Genomic DNA, 22,855 nt, shown 5'->3' with positions numbered 1-22,855 from the left:
CAGACCAACAGACACGTAAACACACAGCACAAATATATTTGTACACACCCAAACACACACACACAAACACAAATACCGAACACCCAGAAGTCTATACATACTGCATCAATCAAACACATTCTTTCGGACAACCTAGGCTAAAGAATGTTGGCAGCCACGCATGCATTTTTGTCACACCCGCCTGACCAAAAAATACACTTTATATTTATTCCCTTGCAAGGGGGTGTGAGAAGAACACACTGCAAGACGATCACACACATGCACACATCACATTAACCCTGACACACACGCACATGCACACGCAATGAGACGTGATGCACTCTGACAGGAACATTGAAAATAAAATAAATATAAAGCAAAAAAATCCCTGAAACAGATAGGAAAAGGTGTGAAGACCCCATCCCCCCACTCTCTACGCACCCTTCTGTGTACACACCTGAGCCAGAATCGGGGTGACAAAGCGTGCATGCAGCGCTGCGCAGGTTATGGATGTGCCAACGACTGCAGCTGAGTGCTCGCCTGTATCTGTAGGTGTCAAACTAGCCTGGTTATAGAGCTAATGTGAACTGCTAGAACTGGCACACCTGGGGCAAACACACACACACACACACACACACACACACACACACACACACACACACACACACACACACACACACACACACACACACACACACACACACACACACACACACACACACCCATTCATGCAAGCATGCATAAACATGTCATGCACTAAGAACCCAAACATGTATTGCACCCACAGTAGTGTGTAAACAAACAATGGCCCGTGTCGGCAGATCATGCCTGCCAGAATTAAAGCAATTCAGTGAACGCTGTTTGATACACAACCTTTTCTCTCCTTCCTGCCTTGGATAGAGAGGTTTTGCTTCAAACTGGCTATCGCTAGCGTCACAAGATAAACACACTTACACTTGGCCTTGCTTCACATAGTGAATGGCTAAATAGGGCTTGAAAGGGCATGAAAAGGCATGCTCGTGCACACACACGCACACGCACACACACACACACACACACAGCAGGCCTAGCACCAGGTGTGTGGGGGGGGGGGGATGCTAACACTGACACATGTGGCTAGGAGACTCAGTTGGGAGCTGTCCGTGCACTGTCTGTGTCCACTGCCATAACAAACCACAAACCCTGGCGTGCCACGCGCTGGCACCGGTCCTCTTGGCAGCCAGATCCCCATGCAGGGCACACAAGTCTCCCAACCCCCTAGTGTTCACAAACCTGACCTCCAGCGGGGTTTGTGTTGAAGTTGTGTGGGCTGGGAGTATTCTCTGCACTATTTGAAATATTGGATCAACTAGGTAGACAGATGTCCTGACTGCTGTAAACTAAAATATAAACACTGCTGTTGATATAGTCGTTTACTATATGGATAAGGGGAACATATTCATATGGTGTTGACTTATCCGTGTCTCAGGCTGCATCTGGATGCAGAAACTGACCCTTTCGTCTGCTCTTGTGCTCCTCTGCCTGCTTTCATACCGCTCTAAGATAAATGATCCTTTCATTTCCTGACAACCTACAAGCCCCTTAGCTCTGCGAGTGTATGTGTTAGTGTGTTCATGTGTGTGTGTGTGTGCGTGTGTGCGTGTGTATGTATCGCTGAGGATACGACACGATGTACATTTCCCAGTTGCGCTGATCCACTATCAAAACAAAGCTGTAAGAGGCCTTTCTGGTCTCAACTTTATAATTGGAATGTTTGTGTTAATGTGTGCGTGTGTGTCTTTGTGTGCCAGTGTGGGTTCATGAGGCAGTTCAGTTATTGAACATCATTGCGCTTTTGCATTAGTACGTGGGGAATATTGTTTTATTTTGCATTTATTTTAAAACATATGAACACACACCACACACACACAAACACACACAGCAGTCCACAGAGAGCAAACTCCGGAAGGTAGGGAGGAAGCTGTCTAATGGTTGCCAAACGTTTGAGTGGGCCCTGACTAAACATGTGTTTAAAGCAGACAGCATCAGCAATCACCACTTGACCCCTCCACACGGGGAACGAGTGAGAGGGAGAGAGAGAGAGAGAGAGAGAGAGAGAGAGAGAGAGAGAGAGAGAGAGAGAGAGAGAGAGAGAGAGAGAGAGAGAGAGAGAGAGAGAGAGAGAGAGAGAGAGAGAGAGAGAGAGAGACACACACACAACCTTTTACTTATGGTATCCCCTCACCTATGCAGACAGGAGGATACACGCTCATGCCTACCACCGGATCATATAACTCAGATTCAAGTGTGAGGAGTTTCTGCAAAGGAATGATGAAATGTAGGAAAGACATACCCACTTCCAGATGTCTGACCGAGAGAGTGAGAGAGAGAGAGGGAGAGAGATCCACAGGGAATTGGTCAAGGTTAGAGTGTGCTGCACAACACACACTCTGAGGTGTGATCTCACATGGACACACACACACACACACACACACACACACACACACACACACAAACACACACATACACAAACACACAAAATGGACCAGACATACAAACAGACACGACGTGAGCAAAACTTGGCCCAGCTGGCGAATCAAGGAGAGGAAGAGGAGAAGAGAGAAGGGAAGAAGAGGTAGAGGGGTTAGGGAGGGAAAGGAGGGGGTTAAGGGAGGGGGTTGACAAATTGCCTCTGCCTGTATCTGAGAACGCGATGTGTGAATGAGCTGTTAAAAGAAAACAAAAGCAAGAGTCATGCCTGCCAGTTCCCATGGCTCTTTTCCTCCCTTCCTCTCATCTGTCCATCCATCATTCTTTTTCCTCTTTTTCTCCCTCTCGCTCTCCCCTCCATTGCTCTCCCCCTCCCGGCCTCTCTTCTCCCTGTCCGGGACAACGCTGTTAGAGTAAGTGACCTAACGCCTTGCCTCCGCTGGGACCAGTTAGCGCCTGACCAGCAAAAAGAACAGGGGGTGTTGATCAGGGTCTGATGTTGGATCGACCCCTCCATCATGTCAGCGGAGAGGAGAGGGCTCTGCGGTACAGTCGGCTGATCACAGGGCTTTGGCGTCCAAACGGGTCAAGTCAAGGTTCCAATCAGTGTGTCATTTTATCACTTTAAATGTGATGATAATGTGCATATTTTCTAAAAAGACCCTCAACATGTAAAATGTAAAATGCCTGGTTGTTAGCTGGTAGAGAAAAGCCCCACCAGATGACAAATATCTATTTTAAATTCTGGTACACCTTTTACAAATCTGGCAATACACACAGGTACATATAGACACGTAACAATAGGGTTCAGCAAATCCTTACAGAGGAACAAGGCACAACCAATGGAAGAAGAAGAAGTGTGAGAGCAGGGCATGGGGCTGGAGGACTAGTGGGTTGGTAGGTTGTCCAGGGGGAGAGCTTTTGTCTTGTTTTACCTGGCTGGAGAGTCCTTGAACCATCGGGAACCTGTCTGAGGGATGCCCCAGATACAAGAATTAACCAGGAAAGGGTTCTCTCTGTTAGGGCCTAATGAAAGGTCTGTGTGTGTCTGTGTGTGTGTGTCTGTCTGTCTGTCTGTGTCTGTGTGTGTGTGTGTGTGTGTGTGTGTGTGTGTGTGTGTAAGTGTGTGTGTATACGTGTGTGTGTGTGTGTGTGTGTGTGTGTGTGTGTGTGTGTGTGTGTGTGCGTGCCTGTGTAACATGGTACCCCCAAGTCCACGCATATAAACCCCCCTTTCTTCCTAATGACCAGCCATTCTTTTTCTACGCAGTAGCTTAAAGAGCGCTCTCCAAATACCTTGAGCTCTGCCAAGTAGGAAGCCTCATTGTGACAGAGTAGCCAAACTATGCCAACGCTTACCCTTTCCAACAAGCTAATGATGGAAAACACCCCCTCCCCCCAATACACACACACACACACACACACACACACACACACACACACACACACACACACACACACACACACACACACACACACACACACTTGCCGAGGTTAAGAACAGACGAATAATCACTCATTTGCGGGGCAGAATGTGAGGGAGCAGAGTGCACTGCATAAACATTTTCCCGGATGTAATTTTCTCCGCCGGTCCTTTGGCTTTTCCCAGTAGGACGGAGCGCCGTGCCCAGGAGGAAATCGTTTAGGCTCCATAAGTGCCAAATTGTATCCTGGTTTTCCAGAGTTTCTGCCTGCTCTGGCTCAGGGCCTTTCCTGGCATGAGATTATGTTTGTGTGTGTGCGTGTGCGTGTGTGCCGTGTGTGTGTTTTGCGTGTGCATGTGCATCATGTCTACAACGGTGTTCGTAAATATATGCAAAATGGTTCAACTGAAGATTGTGGCTACGGAGAACGGGAGAGGGAGAATGAGCAGGCCAGAGTGTTTTAGGAATAAGAAAAGAAGGCCAGATGAGTGGGAGACTAGATACTAAGTAAGTCATGAGTGTGTGTGTGCGTGTGCTTGTTTATGACAGCATGGCCGGTGATGGTCGGAGTGTGTCTTGTATGATCCTGCGTACATGTGCTGTGTTACAAATCTAAGGACCACTCAAAGTGGTTGTCGAGTTGTGAGTTCATGTCCGTTGATCAAATGTACTCAAATGTATTTCCAAATTAAGATTCCTTTATTCGTTGCCCTCTTTATAAATCCCGTTAACAAGAGGCTACCTCAAAGCTGTAAGTAGGGGAAATAATTGGTTAACCCTAACCCTGTAAACAAAAACTAGCTTTAATGTTTGCCATCAGACAAATCATATAGAGACCCCTTTTGCATGGGCTAGTTCTCAACCTTCGGCACTTTATCTATATGGCCCAGCATGCATGTGCATGTGTGTGTGTGTGTGTGTGTGTGTGTGAGATGGTGTTCAAAGTGTGGTGTCACCCTCCCCCGTGCAGCTCATTTATTGGATTAGTGCACGGCTGACCAGTGGGGATGTGCCTGGCGCCGGGCCCCTGTTCCGCAGGGCTCCACCGCCTAGTTAGCCAAGATGCTACGTCTAGCCAAGATGCTACGTCTAGCCTCACCTTCCCCAAAGCTTCTGGAGGGAGGGCTATGGGGGTGTGGGGGGGCAAGCGCCACCCTCAAGGGCCTGGTGGTGGGAGAGCAGGAGGGAGGGAGGGAGGGAGGGAGGGAGGGAGGGAGGGAGCTTGTTACTGTGGTGCCGAGGTGCCACGCTAACCCACCTAGCGGGGGTTACTGGGGGCTAGGGGTGGACTAATTACCAGGGAAAGCCCAAATTAGGGGACCGAGAGACGGAGAGTGAAAGAGAGCCATAGGGAGGGAGAGACACAGAGAGGGAGAGAAAGAGAGGGCAAAGGGAGGAAGAGTCAGAGAGTGGATTGGGGGGAAGCTGAAGGGCATGAGGGCAGGGTGGCATGGTCGAGTGAAAGAGACAGAAGGCCAGGCACAGAAATACCATGACTAGCTGCCAGTGCCAACATCCCATAACACAAAGAGGCGTGTACTCTATCACACACACACGAGACAGCATACCTACTCAGGCGCCACCTGTGTCTCGCTCTCATCTCCGCCTTGGGATAATTGTATTAAGTGTGTTTGTTATCCCACTGGCTGCACACGCACACACACACATACAGACACACACAAAAAACACACACTTGCAACCGCACGCACACACTTGAACGCACTAACACACAAACACAATAACACATACTCGTAACTGCACACGCAACCACTTGAACACACACACACAAACACACAATAACACATCCTTGCAACCGCACATGCACAGACAAACACTTGAACATACACACACATACACACACAGAAGAATATGCACAGCCAGGTGGAGCCTCTTCCCTTGCCTGTATATGAAAGGCTTGGGTAAGGCTTTAATAATTGGCGCTAGGCAGAGCAGAGCCACTGTTGACTTCCAGCAGTCCAAGTCGCTCTCTCCCTCTGTTGCAGGACAAGTACGTGTGAACTTAAACGTAAGTATGTAGAGCTTGATGTACAGCACACTCACACAATCGCATGCATACATAGACACACTAGTCAATGACCTCATACAGTATTTCTGTCCAGCTTTCCCATACATCGCCTCCATCATTAGAAACACATGTCGTGTGCGCGTGTGTGTGTGTGTGTCTGTGTGTGTGTGTGTGTGTGTGTGTGTGTGTGTGTTTGTGCATGCGTGTGTGTGTGTGTGTGTGAGCAGTGCAGTGCAGCGTGTCTGTGGCTTACTTGGTACGTGTTGTGCTTCTGAATACATTTCCGCTCTCGCCCCGAACGCTGCACTCTGTATTTTAATTCAATTTCGAGAGTTGCACACAATCACACACAGAGACACGGCATGCGTGGCCCTGCGAGCCCCAGTACCTGGGAGATTTTATCGTTCACTCACCATCTGCACATGAACCGGTGTGTGTGTGTGTGTGTGTGTGTGTGTGTGTGTGTGTGTGTGTGTGTGTGTGTGTGTGTGTGTGTGTGTGTGTGTGTGTTTGTGTGTGTGTGTGTGTGTGTCTGTGTATGCGTCCATTTGTGTGCATGTATGTGTGTGTTTGTGTGTGTGTGTGTATCTATATGTTTTTGACAAGCGAGTTTGGGAACATTTCATTTGGCTGACTGAACATCTAAATTCATTTTCACACCAGAACACTCTAGGGAGGCCTGTGTGTGTGTGTGTGTGTGTGTGTGTGTGTGTGCGTGCGTGCGTGCGTGCGTGCGTGCGTGCGTGCGTGCGTGCGTGCGTGCGTGCGTGCGTGCGTGCGTGCGTGTGTGCGTGTGTGTGTGTGTCCATTTGGTTCTATAAACATGCATGAGAAGCCTGGTAAAATAAACCACACTAAGCTAAAGGCCTGGGTCAAACTCCATGTACATGAGGAATAGCACAGACTCCCATCGACACTCCATTAGATGATGGGAGCTTGCTTACCTTTAACTGTTAACATGGAATACAGTTCACATGTAGCAGCTCCTAGGCAACACTGGAGTTCAGTGTTCCTGAGCGCTGAGGATGTCACAGCATGGCCAGACGGGGGGGGGGGGGGGGAGTGAGACACAGTAGCAGAAAAAAAAATCTGAAACCTTTTGTTGGTGCTGTCGTTAAAGGTGTACGGTTCGGAAAATGACCCGTTATATAAAGCCAAAATAAATGACCGAAACATCAATAAAAAATAAAGAATGCGTGCAAAAAGCTAAAATGGAGACAGGAAGACGAAGGACAGAGCGATGGAACAGATGTACCCGTCCATATTTTGAGCTACCTGCGAAGGATTCACACATGTGCAAACGCTGCAAAGGCTCATCTAAATATGAATGACAAACACCAGAGACAGCGAAAAAAGTGAGGCAGGAAAACACAAGAAAAAAGCAACTGTCTAAGAAAGCTGTCGCTTTGCCTCTCCGAACATGGGCCGTAAAGATGCTGGGATGTGCAGTAACGACAAGCTAACATGCGCCGCTGCTGCCACAACCACTTTAGCCTCACAAGCTGTTTGTGTGTGTATGTGTGCGCTTGCGTGCGTGCGTGATTGTGTGTGCATCAGAGCATACAGAGGATTGAGCACAACTTGTCTCTCCCATTTTGTCTCTGTTTTTAATTTTTCTGCAGATGAGGGTTTGTTTTTGAGATAGAGTTGTTCTTGTGAAACAACCTAATTCTCTATCCACACACACATACACACAAACAGACACACACACACACCCCAAGTATACTTGGGGTATATTTCTTGCCTTACTGTCAAATTTATGCATGGGTACAAACTGATTGTCTCTCTTTTACCGAGACACATACGACTGCACATACAAATGCTCAGATGCTCGCTCGCTCACACACACACACACACACACACACACACACACACACACACACACACACACACACACACACACACACACACACACACACACACACACACACACACACACACAGGAAGTTGTGATGGAATTCCCGAGCGGACATTACTCAGGTTCCTCTCATGATTGGAAACACACGCTGGCTAAAATGGCGCCAGGGACATAATTTCCAGGTGAGGAGAGAAAGGCTGCAACCTCTTCCCATCCCCATAGCCCCCGCCCCCTCGACCCCTCTTTTTCCTTTTCTGGCATCCAGACAATATCCTCCTTGATATTATCCTCACGTTATTCTACTCCAACACTTAGGTGCACACATACACGCACATGCAGAAACACACTATCCCTCTCACGCACGCACGCACACACACACACACACACACACACACACACACACACACACACACACACACACACACACACACACACACACACACACACACACACACACACACACACACACACACACACACACACAGCACCTGTTGTCACCTGGATGAGTTAGCTGCCGGTCAACCAGTCAGGTAGCTTGGGGGGCTGGGGTGGAATGGGGGAGTGCGTGGGTAGGAAGGGGGTTATATTTTGCCGGCTTGTATCAATGGACAATGAGTGCTTCTGTGGGCCCGAGAGGAACAGGTGAGCAGATAGCATCTAAGTGCACACATTCACACACCCATGTGCACATGCACGCATCATGCACTCACAAACACTAACACACACACACGCTCCAATATACACACACCAACACACACACACACACACCTGCTGAGGAAATGACTCCTAGTCGTCCACCTGTAAAGCCCCGAGGTTGCAGCTATAACAGGAAGTGCGAAGGGATACAGTCGGAATGGGAAAATAAAGGCGGGACACGATGAAGAGAGGAACAGTCATGCAGGAATAGGAGAAAATAATTAAACGGGCTGAAACATCTCTTGAGGGAATAGCAGGAGGAGATAAAGAATAGAGGATTAGAAAAAATAGAGCAAAAAAAAAAATAGAGGAAGTGAGAGACAGCAAGAGAGAGAGCAAGAGAGATAAGAAAGGAGAAAGTAGTAGGCCATAACCACAAATTCGTATTTTTGTGATTACATGGGGAAAATAAATAAAACAAGACGGCGTCTTGAGTTTTTTATGAGCTGTCCATCATGGCCTCCTCATAAAGACAGAGTGAGTGACCCAGCAGAGGGCTGAAGGCTCTCTGCCTTCTGTGTTGCCCTCCGGCCATCTCCACCAGCAGCGGTCAGACACTCTGCCTTTCTTTAAGAAAAGCCTCTTTGTTATTGGAATCAAGCAGGAATTCTATATCATAGTGTGACGAGAAATGTGATTCAAATCAAGTTCTTATGTATTGTACTGTATAGAGCTCACTCCAGGGGATTCAAGTATACCAAAAAACTGCCAAAGTCTGATGGACTAAAACAACTTCGGATCTTCAGATTTGGGTTTCCCACACGCGCAATCAGTGAGTGCATGCTTGTCATTCTCATCACTGATCTCCTTTTAAATCAAACACAAACGAGGTCTTCATGGCATAGTCTTACCAGCGAGAGAGATAAAGAAAGTGTATGTGTTCTCTTAAACAGACAGACAGACAGACAGACAGACAGACAGACAGACAGACAGACAGACAGACAGACAGACAGACAGACAGACAGACAGACAGACAGACAGACAGACAGACAGACAGACAGACAGACAGACAGACATAGAAGGAGAGAGAAAGAAACACAGAGACAGTGAGTTTTGAAAATTGTCTGAACATCTGTGACACGAATTGGGCTCTTTGGGGAGTGGGATGCATATGTTTCAAGCAATCCTTCTCTCTTGCTCTCTGGTGACCACAGAGCCATGGAGTGTGCTTTCTCCTTCACTATTCATTTTTCAACACACTTCCAAGTGAAGAGGGGCTGCACGCCCCCGCAATAGCTCTGAGATAATGTGTGGGAGTGTGTTTGTGCACGTAACAGTGTGCTCTGTTTGTGCGTGCAAGTGCAGCGTGATCAGATGCATTCAGTGATGTTGATGCCTACGTGTAAAAAACCCCATTAAGAGTGAGCGGGATTGCCGATCGATGCCTTACGGGATCTGGTGTTGCTGTGGGTGTGTGTGGGTGTGGGTGGGTGTGTATGTGTGTGTGTGTGTGTGTGTGTGTGTGTGTGTGTGTGTGTGTGTGTGTGTGTGTGTTGTGTGTGTGTGTGTGTGTGTGTATGGGAGGAGGTACTGTAACACCTCTCAGAGGTGGATTAGTCCGCGACAGCATGGAGACACTGTCAGACATGGTTAGTGTCAGAGAGAGAGAGAGAGAGAGAGAGAGAGAGAGAGAGAGAGAGAGAGAGAGAGAGGAGAGAGAACGAGAGAGAGAGAACAAGAGAGAGAACGAGAGAGAGAGCGAGAGTGAGAGAGAATGAAGACAAGAGCAGATGAGGAAAGGGAGAGATCAAAAAGGTGAACAGATGGAAAGAAAAAATACAGAGAGGCTGTGTCTGTGAGCGAGAGAAAGAGACAGAGAGAAAGGAGAGAGAGAGAGTGGTGTTACGAGAGAGGATGTGTCAGAGTTGATGATAACGATGAATGATGCTTGGGCGTGATTTCCCCTGTTGACATGAGAAGAAGGGTTGCGAGGGCCGGGAGATAAAGGAGGACATGTTGGGGAAGAGATGCCTTGTGAAAACGTATGGAAATAGAGGCGAGAAGCTGGAACTCACTGGATACAATATCTCCATATCAAGCACAATGTGTGACATATCTGCAATCCCGCACATGAATATGGTCTTACACTCACTCGTTCCCTGTATTCTGCTCTCGCTCTCTCTCTCTCTCTCTCTCTCTCTCTCTCTCTCACACACAAACACACATACACACACACACACTTGAGTGGGCCACAGAAAGAGTGAACACATGGTAGATGCCTGACACATTGGTGTCCATTCAGTCAATATAAAGAGCAGCTGCTCTGCCTCCATTGCCCCTAGCACTGCTCTCACACACACACACACAAAAAAAACCACACACACGTACTTGGCATAGAACACTAACACTGAAGGGCATTTCATCCCTGACAGATTAGATGTGGTGCATTTGCACACGCACCGACACACACACCAACTCACGGACATACGCAAGATCACACCCAGATACACACATATGCAAGCACGAGTGACAAGGCCCTGATCAAACGTAATCAAATAACAGTCCATATTACACCGGGCCTATCTTAGCTCAGTCACACACAACACACACAGTACCATGAACCCATACACGCTGCTTCAGCTATATGTATAATCTCACCTTTGAGAAAGAAAACCAGGGGATGAATGAATTATAACATGAGACAGTGATAGGTCTCTGTCTCCCTCTTTCCAACCACTTACCACCCTCAATGCACACATCCCTTCCTCCCAGCGGCGCCGCACTTCCTCCGAGATGAGTGATAAGAAACCCTTACCTGATCGTTACTGATGACAAAGGGTTCTCTAATCACCATCTCCTGTTATCCAGCCCCCGTGCAACATGGCACCCATGGCATGCCTGGCAGGCCCAAAAACAACACGCCTCGCCAGACTAAAATTGGTCCAAGTGTGGATGCATGCAACTGGATTTGGGTTGGGGGGGGGGGGGGGGGGGGGGTGACAAAGGTGCCTATTGATGAAAACATAAACCGCGAGAGATATGGTGTGTGTGTGATTGGGCAGAGGGGAGGGGGGGTAATGCTGGGGACACACAGGTAAAGAGGGGTCTGTTTGTCTTAAAGGAAGAGATTGAATGTCTGGGGGATCTTCACTTTGGAGGGGGAGGGGTGAGGGCGTAGAGTGGTGGTCACTTGTCAGAGCTATAGTTGCAATAGAAGAAGGAAAAAACAAAACAAGGGACCTTTATGAAACTCTGGAGTTAATTGCGGGGTATAGGTTACCTGAGTGTGTGTATTAGAGAGAGGGGAGGAAATACCTCAGCACAGGTGCCTAGTGTGTTTGAATGGCCGCTCATGTATGAAGGGAGGAGAAACTCGGTGCAGGGGAGGGGGGGTCATGGTGTTTGGCCGTGAAGGTGGTGGAGTCCACTGCCTCTGCATTCCTCCTCCTCCTCCATCTAACCCATTCATGTATCCATCCCTCTCCTCCACCACCACTCAATACAATGGGGAAGGGGAAAACCCCTGGCTTACCTGCAGGATGAGGGGGGGGGGGGGGAAGAGGGGCAGGCCGAGCAGAAAGGGGTTTCTGTGCAGATGACACACACAAAACCCCTGAACACACACACAAATACGAACACACACACACATGCAAACCACCTAACACACACACACACACACACACACACACCCCCACATGCACCCCCCCCCCCCCACACACACACACACAACTACACACTATAGTTACAAGTTACTGTAGTGGTTGCGGCAGAGCTGTGATAATGCGGGGTTGAGGTGCCTAATGGCTGATAGCTGCTGATCCCACACTGATTAAGTCACTACTTTACGGGATGCTTCTGTGCCTAATGGACTGATGCACATACATGCACGTGTTCACAGTGTTCACACACACACACACACACACACACACACACACACACACACACACACACACACACACACACACACACACCCACAGAGCAAGCGTGTTCTGTCTGCTAATGCAAGCATATGAGCAGACAGAACACACACCCACATGCAAACAAAAACACACAGCCGCCAAAATACAGTAGCCACACAGAAGTAGTGTCTCTGCTGGTGTCTTGAATCTGCTGTGATAAGCTAACTGGATCACCCCCCCCTCCCGCTCGCCCTGCCCTGCCGCCAGCTCACTCCCTATCACTGATCAACTGCCGCAGATAAATCACACACCGAGATGGAGAGATACTCATCCAGAGGAGTAAAAACACACACACACACACACACACACACACACACACATACAAAGACAAACACCAACCGTGTCGGACGTGACGTCGAAAAGAGACGAAAATCTGAGGGAGACTAGAAAGGCGCATGTTCACGGATAGGCGCCGCACAGATAAAGGTGGAACTAAACAACAACAACGTCCGCCGACACAGATGGTACGCAATATAATGACGTTTATTTCCAGTTCTGTAGCATTGGGTGTTCAATTCATCCAGCCATAATATAATAAACACAAACACGCACACACACACACACACACACACACACACACACACACACTGAGAGATAGGGTTTGGCCACCCTCTCTCCGTATGGTGTCTTGTTTATCTTTCTTGTAGGCTGTCTTTGCTCTTCTTTCATGATATGAGCTTGTGGACGACAACATGCCTGTGTGTAGTCTAGCTGGGACTGAGGACATCTCCAGAACACATCCCCCTCCACCCACCCACCCACACACCCACACACACACACACACACACACACACACACACACACACACACACACACACACACACACACACACACCAGATAACGGCCACATGTCACCATTGATCCGGTGTATTCAGGTTGTCGGAAAAGCGAGACAGTAGATGCCCCCTCCTAACCCTATAGATGGATAAATGCTGTGTCAACTAGGCTGGACGGGATGTTTCCATGTGTGTGTTTATTGGTGTGCACTTGCATGCATGAGAGTGTGTGTGTGTGTGTGTGTGTGTGTGTGTGTGTGTGTGTGTGTGTGTGTGTGTGTGTGTGTGTGTGTGTGTGTGTTCGTGTGTGTGTGTGTGTGTGTGTGTGTGTGTGTGTGTGTGTGTGTGTGTGTGTGTGTGTGTGTGTGTGTGTGTGTGTGTGTGTGCGCGCGCCGGCCCTGGCCGCTGTGCATGCAGACAGTGTCCTATCACCTCGGGGAGGGAAGGGGTAACAGATAAGGAGAGTGTATGGGGCTGTGAGGCAGCAGAGGTTAGATTAGATCAGAGCAGACGCTGGGGAGACAGGCTGACTGTAAGTGAGTCACCGGAGGGCCGGTCTCAGAGTGTGGCTCTGGTTAGCCGTGTGGTGGAGGGCGGCTCCGTGGGCCCCATACTGGATGGGCCGTGTGGCAGCCAGTGGGGCTTTGAAGAGCACAAAAAGGGAATCGGAAATTGGAAGGAGACCAAGTCTTGGGAAGTGTGTTTGAAGTCATTGATTGAATATGTCATGTACATGTATGTTTGCATCATCCATGTTTTACAACCCAAACACTGGAATCGCGGGTTTGTTGTGATACTGTGACAAAATACAATATGCACACACATACACACACAAACACACGCACACAATCATGAAAAGATTTTAGACGGTAAGAGGACAAAGGTGATTTATGGCCGTGATAACTGGTGGCGCCACTTTGAGGACACAGAGCAGGACACAACACAGAGGTTATGCGCACATGCACACATGCGTGCGCACACACACACACACACACACACACACACACACACACACACACACACACACACACACACACACACACACACACACACACACACACACACACACACACACACACAAATGTACACTACTGTATGCCCCCCATCTTGCATCGCGCTCAGTCTTTCTGTCCTGAACTTGTGCTGTTTAAAGTACTAAAACGTTCATGGATGTCAGGGGTTTATGATTTCGATGTACTTTGCTGATTTAATAGTTGGGTGCTACTTGAATCTGCTGAAACACTCTCAAACAGACACACTTGATGCATGTCCTCATCACCCTATTGGCCGATCGTGACTACAGGTTCAATCCTCTACTGAATTAAAGTACATTTGGATATGTAGTGAATGACTGACATTCGATCCAATTTTACTCTGCCAATACTCGCAGGGTTTTGCGAAAGTCACAAAAGTCATTGATATCTAATATGCTGACATGGTTCTTTGAACTGGATGTTCGCATTGATCACCTTCTCGCGATTATGACTACACTAAGGCCGATATCCCCGAACCAGTCTACCACGAAGGGGTTGGAATGAGCTTTGAATGATGGGTAAATGTTTTGGCCCAACCATTGACTCCACACACCCAGAATGTTGTGTCACCTTAACACCTACGTGGCTCACAACAACAGACGACCCTCCTATCTGCGTCCATCAGCAGGGAGCGAGACTCCACTAGCTCCTCTAGGGCAGGGCACACATGTCCGTCACGGGCCAGACGCCTCTTCTGCTATCTGTAATCTTTTCCGTCTCACAAAAACGCCACAGGGAAGAAAAACACAATAAAGTCATGTGTTAAGTGTTGTTTTGCTCAGGCCTCGCAAACAATAAATACCAAACCCGACACACACGTGCGCATACACACGCACGTGCAAACACACACACACACACACACACACACACACACACACACACACACACACACACACACACACACACACACACACACACACACACACACACACACACACACACACACACACACACCGTAGAGCCGCCTAACAGGATTACAAGTTGAAAGTGAGAGACATATTTTTTTTTGGTAGACATCTAGTCTGCATGTGATTGGATTAGCCGCAACCACATCTAAAAGACCCAAGTCGAGGTAAAAGCTACCAAAAAAATTACTTCGCACCCAAAGAACATGTTACTTCAGACTAAACAACAACAAATTTGCCTATCCAGGACAATCACATAAAATCGGATGGGCTAAATGGTACATTGGGCTAAATGGTACATTTCTTGAATGTGCGTGTGTGCATACACTCGGTAATCCACTTGAAGGGGATTGTTCCCTGGCTCCTGATCTGGAACAATCCCTTTACAACCGGGATGACCTCTCATTCACAAACCCGTTTGGATAGGAAACCATAACATAACATTTAGATTTCAGCTCTTGAATGGGCAAATACAAAAGCATATCAATCATATAAATAAGTAATATTTCAAGCATAGACTGTGACACATATGGACATAGCCCATTGGTTCACACACGTTTCTTTGGTATAGATGTGGCACGTCGCCAATATTTACAACCAGCGTCAGAAACCAGCAGCAAATCCGTATTTGGCGCACATGCAGTAGAGCTTTGCATGAATGGCCGCCAGGCACCAGTCTATGGCCAAAACCCATTCCTATTCATACCATAAGAACTTTGAACTTGAATATAATTGTCAACCAAGACCTCTGAAAACCAATTATATAAAGATGAACTGAGGTTTTTTTACCGAACAGAATGAAGTATATTGGCGGCATTGGTATTACTTGATTTAAATCAAATTTATTTCAGTTGACTTGACGAGTATTTCTGCCACCACCATCTGTGAAGCTCCTGCCCTAGATGAGCTACATGCTAGTCCATTCTTCAAGAGCCTCACACACAGACTGCAATGTAACAGATCGGTAGCATATGACACAGGCACTCAATCATTTATCATTCATGTTCCAGCAGCCTCTCAGGCTTCTCAGACACTGAACCTATGCTGTGTACAGCCTGTGTGTCATCTATGATATACAACCATCAGATGGCATTAGCAGACAGTGATTGTCTGGCACCGGAAGTTGGGGACAATCTGCACATCTGACAAGCCTTGGCGGATTTGTCAGATAATAGATTTACAGAGCGATCATATCAATGGAATGTATGCACATTGGAGATTAAGCTAAACTCCCTGTATCAACAAATAGACTGTCTTTTCTAATCTGTTATATAATATTGACCTTATAGGTGTACCAACGCTGACCTCAGTACTTATACCCAACCCTATGCTGTACATGATCCAAGTACGGGTGCACATACAGAAAGAATATTATACAGAAAAATGCATTATAAATGAAGCAAACATAAATCTGGACTATGTACAGCAGCCATATACACAGTAGTAAAAACATATCTGAACTACAGCGTTTCTCAAAAATAAAACATACCCATACCCGTCAATGCAACCTCTTTCTCCTAATTATGGTCTAATACTGCGCCCCCAAACCCCATTCCAAGTCGATATGAACTGCCATCTGAAAACGGTAGAACTGTAGCTACACCTCAAGCCACCAGAGGCTGCTAATGGCAAAAGGTACATAGTGCAGGTTTAAAGTGAATAATGTAAAAAACAATGTGGTAAGGATTGACAGCGGGAGACTCCCAGCAGGGAAATGCTGTCTCTGGTACAGTAGAAGGATGTGAGAAATAAGACCAGCAGTCAGGCAGTAAAGAGTAGGCGAAGCCCCCGTATCTTACCTGAACCAGCGTCCATGAGGTTGGGCTGCGTTCTACGTTCTGCCACTAGTCTTGAGGAGCCGGGCATGCTCATGGGCTCAGAACGCACTGGCTGGATCCTATGGAACCCACACACATACACACACACACTTAATATGAACACTTGATATGCTTTAGTTGGATTGCATGCCATCCGTGTTTTAAGCAATACAACTATTAAGCATCGTCAACACACATGCATCTCCTTCTCAACTTAAAATTCCGAAGAGAACTACTGCTCAGGATGAAGGGGGCAGGGTAGATGGGTGTTGGGACTCCCAAGCAAAAGGTACTGGGTTCGATCCCAAAAAGTCCACAGCCTACCTCTGCCTGTAGAGTCGTGCATTCTGTCATTATAACCCACGTTTTAACCAAAACGTGACTTACAGTGACTGCAGATACACGTCCTAATAAAGCGCTTCTTATTTGGCTTAGTGCTGAGTCGGCGCACCTCAGGGGGCTTTGTAAGGTGCTGCGGCGGGTACCTGAGGCTGTGCACATCCAGGTCGTCCGTGTCGAAGTCCAGGAGGGGCTGCTGCACGTGGGCGGGGCCGTGGGCCTGCAGCACCGAGGAGGACGAGGAGATGACGGTGGTCTGGCCCGACGGCTGGATGGTTTTGAACTGGAACTGGGGCCCCATCCAGAGGCGTCGGTGGGGACCCGTATGGGTCACGATCTCCACCTGGATGCAGAGAGAGAGAGAGGCCACACGTTATGGATGGATCAGGAGCACAATAGGAGTCAATATTCATGCTATTCATATGAATTCAATTCAAAAAACTTTCCGATGTGATGAGGGAATGAGATCATACATAATTTTTACACAATTGCTGCATTGATCCGTAAGGAAAGTTATGCAAGACATGTTGCCTCTTACACTTTTGACGGTAAACTTAACAGTAAAATTGCCTTAAAAAGGACAAAACTTTCCAATAGGGATCAACAGTATAGAGTACCAATTCATTTGGTTGGTTTTCACCATTGGCTCCCCCCCCACAAAAACGATGGTAAGAACCGTGTCTCTTATCATATATTCATATGGACTTTGAACTGCGCATACCACAGTGATGTCTTAACAGCCTTCCTAATACATTAGCACTTATTTAAAAGCCCAAAGCCTACTGACAAAGCAGTTTAGTGTTTGTACACACACGGCTGCTGCCAACCGGCCCACGTCCAACACCACACAAGCATTAAGTCAGTTGGCATAGCAACCAACTAAAAGCGTGCTCCTTTCGCTACTCAAGGTCCGGGTGGTGATGATGTCAGAGTAATTCAATGTCTTCTACATGTATGCATGTAGTGTGTGTGTGTGTGTGTGTGTGTGTGAGACATGTGCGTGAGGTTGCGTGTGTGTGTTGAGAGCGGGAGACAGAAGGGTGAGGAGGGGGACTATCCTATCCTATCCCTCTCTTATCCCATCTCCTTTTCTCTTGGGGTTTAAACTCTCCTGCTCCCCATCTCCGACTCTCTTCATGTTATGTCCTATAACTCTTCACCACTCTCCCATGCCAACCCCGCCTGCTCCACTCCCTCCAGCCCTTTGCGTAGCGCGCATGGTGTGGGCTTGAGTGTTCACATCTCATTATTCGGTGATGCATTAACACCTTTATCTCTCACCTCCACCTATCTCTCATCTCAGTGTCCCCTCCGATCTGGCTGCCAGGCTTAATCCCCCCCCCCCCAATAATCGGACAGTTAATGCTCCCTTAATCAGTGTCCAGTGTGTGTGTGTGCGTGTGTGCGTGTGTGTTTGTGTGTATTTGTCTGGAACAGCTGTGTATTTGAGGACATGGGGGGAGGGAGGAGGGCTGTCACTGTATATGTTTGGTGTGCCAGAGTCTGGGTATGTGTGTCTATATGTGGGTGGGCGAGTATGTGTGTGTGTGTGTGTGTGTGTGTGTGTGTGTGTGTGTGTGTGTGTGTGTGTTTGTGTTTGTGTGTGTGTGTGCGCAAGCGTGCGTGTGTGTGTGTGTGTGTGTGTGTGTGCGCAAGCGTGTGTGCACATATGTGTGCATATGTGCGTGCGCATGTGTGGGTGCATGCGTGTGTGTCTGCACCGACAGTTAACACCACTGCCAGTCATCGCGCCCATCCCCACAGCTGAACAGCTGCCAGGGTGCTCTATCTGCATCAGAGTGGATGGGTGCAGATGTTCTAGCCTGATCTCCCTCCCAGCACCCCCTCTCATCCCCCATTGCTGTGGACAGGCAAGGCCCGTGACATCACGCCTCCACTTTGCACTGACAGCTAGTTCGGTATTCATTCAAAGGGAGGGGAACTTCTTGGCCGCCCAAGTACTTTTGACTCCACCATTAGTTTCCCTTTTCCATCTGAGCAAACAAACATCTCATCTCCACTGGCTCAGTGTATGGCTGTAGCAAAGACATGATAGCCGTTTCACTTGACCCAAACTGTAGGTTTGATGAGTAGACACATAGACTCTGTGAGCTTGGGGGACGCATAAAAACATTAAGCAGAATCATTTGTACGCAAAGAGAACATTTTCATTTGCATTCCAATACAAGTTCTGTAAATATCTATGCAAAGATTGTCTTTTGTAAGGCCAAAAACAATTAATCATCACAGGAATGATTTACTATTTTTTAAGCGCCAGGACTTCTTAGGAACTTTGTGGAATCAATTCTTAGCAAACCTCTTAAGAACTAGTGTGAATCCGGCCAATGGTACGTCTCTACATTGGTAAAAACAACAATGATTACGCACACCGGTAAATATTTTTCTAAAGATTCCAAAGACATTGATCACAAGATGGTGATGTGTTAATGTAGGTAAAAACTGAAAACTCCCAACGGTAGCAACGAATGGGCCCCTCTGTGGTCGCGCCGAGGCTTGAGGAAGCAGAGCACAGCACGGCCTGTCCTGTAAGCTAACAAACACACAGGGACACATTGACACACAGAGCCACTGTGGCCTTGTGTGCACAGCGGCTCCCAGCCCCATGTGTTGCCCTGCGCTCCGCATGCAGCATGTAGGAACGCCGTCGCACTATGACGTCACACTTGGACTTTTTAACTACTTCCCAATGTCGTATCGGATGAATGAGTTGTTGTTCATTGTTCATGTTTCCTCATGAAAAGTACAACGATACTGGGTTAATATGCTGCGAAACAAACTCGAATCCTCTTCCTGTGTCGCCTCATCAGGCGTCACAATGGCACACAACGGTTGTGTGATGGTATGGCGGCCATGTTTGTAGTGCGGTGCTCATAAACACCCGTGGATAAAAACGACTAGGTGGATATGAAAAGTTGTTTAACATTTTTTTTCAAATAAATTTAAATTATTATTATTATTATTTATTTTTTTTACACATTAGTATTAAAAAAACTTTCAACAAGAAGCATGTTTTTGATAGTACTGAATGTTTGTATTGTTCTGATAATTGTACTTATAACATTGGATCTAGTTGAAAGGCTCATGTATATTGTTAGAGGAAATAACAACAAGGAGATGTGAACTGCTTAAATGCATTTATTCATTTAGGGCCGAGTATTTAATATGTGTATTATGTTTTCAATAAGTGCATAAAACAAAGTTGTGATGTATCTCTTCGAAATGGCTGGTTTAAGTTAATACATAAGGGGATGCGGAATTGGCAGTAAAAACGTTCAGGAATGTTTATGCACAAATTTGTTCTTCTCACGTTTTTATGGATAAGGCCTATTGTGAATTGGGTCTTGATGGTTTGTAATTTAAAAAAAAATGGGTCCCCAGAAAGAAAGTTTGGGAAACACTGCGATACGCGACACAGCGGTCTGCGATGGGATGACAGCGGGGCCCTGTGGTAGTGAGACGATTGTTCAGACACACAGGGGCGCACACATGGGCTTCTCCACGCAACAGTGGGATGGATGGTAGGGTTCCCCCCACAGTGGGTCGGCCTTTCCGCACACACTGTATATTCAACAGGCAGGTGGACAGAGTGGGTCTTACCTGCGAGAGCCACTCTTCGTTCTCAGGCCCGCTGGGCTCTGAGGACAGACTGTCGTAGGACTCGTGACGTGCGATAGGCCCCGGGCTGCCAGGCGGAACCACTGTAGACAGATTGACAGGTCAGAATGACCACATAAAACAAGCAGCCTTACTTTAGAATACACAACAAAGCCGTGCAACACACACACACACACACACATACACACACACACACACACACACACACACACACACACACACACACACACACACACACACACACACACACACACACACACACACACAGGCGGGCATGCAAATAGTGTTAGCAAAGAGGGAATTAAATAACCGATTAGAAAGCGTTTGCATTGCAAATGTATCCAAGTGTGTAAATAGATGAACTCTCGTATTGTCTGTGTCACTGTTTAAGGTGAGTGGAAAATAAATGGCCAAAGTTTGATTATCGGAGTACAGTTCCATCCAACTATGTGTACTTTATAACATGGCTTGAATTGTATTCACTAACTTTATATTGCTACGCCACAAGCAATAAATAACCAAAGCTCATTGAAAACAAGAAAACATTGGCCCATCAGCAAGCGACGGCCTGTCTATTCTCAAGAGCCATTGCTTGTGTGTGTACAGTCTTTATACTATGTCCACTAATGAAGAGGATAGTTCTAGTTTTACGGGGTTCAGGATACAAAATGGACATAATATCTGCCATTTCAAAGCTAATTGTAATCATAATCTTTAGCAAAGCCACTGGATTGTCATTAGAGGACATTACAATGTGAGACAATAAATAATCACTAAATCGTCCAGAACAGTAATTACCCAGTCCTGTAAATGCATGTTTATGATTAGTTTCAATGTTTTTAGTCCAAAATCGTTTTCTGTTCACAAAAATGTTTAACCAATGATGTAGGTGATGACCCTACTTCAACATGGAAGTACATAAGTAACACCAAGATATGCATCAAATAAATGTATATTTTATTTACTGTACATTTCAATAATCTTTAGTTTCTCACATTGGTAATCTTTCCTTATTTGGGCTACACATATATGAGGAGAGAAACACGATTAACATGGCATTAGTTGTTGTTTTTTCTGAGGGAGAATTCAAAAATCCAATGTAAAAAAATGGGACAAAGGAAAAAACGGCTATAAAATAATCATTTGTCCTAATGTTCAACTCTCCCACACCTTCGACACAGGGCAGGGGCAGAGCAAAAGGACATGTGGGCATATGCGTGCCAGAGTGTGTGAAAGAGCATGTGTAAGTTCGAGTGAGCGAGAACATGTGTGTCAGGCTGTGCTTCTGAGTGTGTGTGTGTGTGTGTGTGTGTTCATATGTGTGCGTGCGTGAGTGCCCATCAGCAGTATCGGGGGAGGGTGTGGGGCAGAGTGAGGAGTAGAGAGAGAGAGAGCGCTGCAAGAGAGCAGCAAGCTCAGACAGATGGGACACTCGCAGGCTTGAATGAGCAGGCGTGTAGAATGAGGCCTTAATGTGTAGAATCGTCTCCCTCTCGCCACCTCGGGGAGGGGGTTTGTTTAACGCCCTGGAATGACTAATAAAGTTGTCAAAGGTTTAGTGCATCTGGGCCACACAAGGCGCTGCTGCCTTCTGCCTTCTGCCACACATCCTCTCGCAGCCCCGAACAAGATTTTGCCATTTGGCCAGAGCAATGCACGAATTGCAGGTGTTTATAGCAGTGAAGGCTAGGCCCGGGTGGCTGATCCTGAGTCTGGTCTTTCCCTGGTGATGTCCATATTGATCGAAGATACACACACAGGTTACTCTTCTGTAAAATACCACACTCAGCGATTGAAAAGTGAGATGACCAAGACCTGACAAAGGAAAAAGGCAACGAGCGGGAAAGAAAGACAAAACATATATAAATAGAAAAAGCGGTGGCGTGATCTTCAATGGGAAAGAAGGGAGGGGAGAGACAGGGTGACGGGGTGAGAGAGAGGAGTGAAAGGGGGGTTCCGCTGATAGCACTCGGGCCGTCTGAGGGGTGAAAGAACAG

The 22,855-nt window shown here is 47.2% G+C and overlaps 1 protein-coding gene across 4 annotated transcripts in view; it reads right to left on the bottom strand.

Annotated features, from left to right (window-relative positions):
* bcas3 (BCAS3 microtubule associated cell migration factor) overlaps positions 1-22,855 on the bottom strand; it is a 212,175-nt gene that overhangs the window by 108,370 nt on the left and 80,950 nt on the right. For all 4 annotated transcript variants that reach the window (XM_030381777.1, XM_030381779.1, XM_030381780.1 and 1 more), the window contains 3 exons: positions 20,841-20,941; positions 17,369-17,565; positions 16,866-16,963 (listed from right to left, as the gene is read on the bottom strand). In XM_030381777.1, the coding sequence (XP_030237637.1) occupies positions 16,866-16,963; positions 17,369-17,565; positions 20,841-20,941 (396 nt within the window). The remainder of the gene's footprint in view (positions 1-16,865; positions 16,964-17,368; positions 17,566-20,840; positions 20,942-22,855) is intronic.

Source organism: Gadus morhua, chromosome 16 (genome assembly GCF_902167405.1).
Source record: "Gadus morhua chromosome 16, gadMor3.0, whole genome shotgun sequence".
NCBI lineage: Eukaryota > Metazoa > Chordata > Actinopteri > Gadiformes > Gadidae > Gadus > Gadus morhua.
This window is presented reverse-complemented; position numbering and strand designations above follow the sequence as displayed.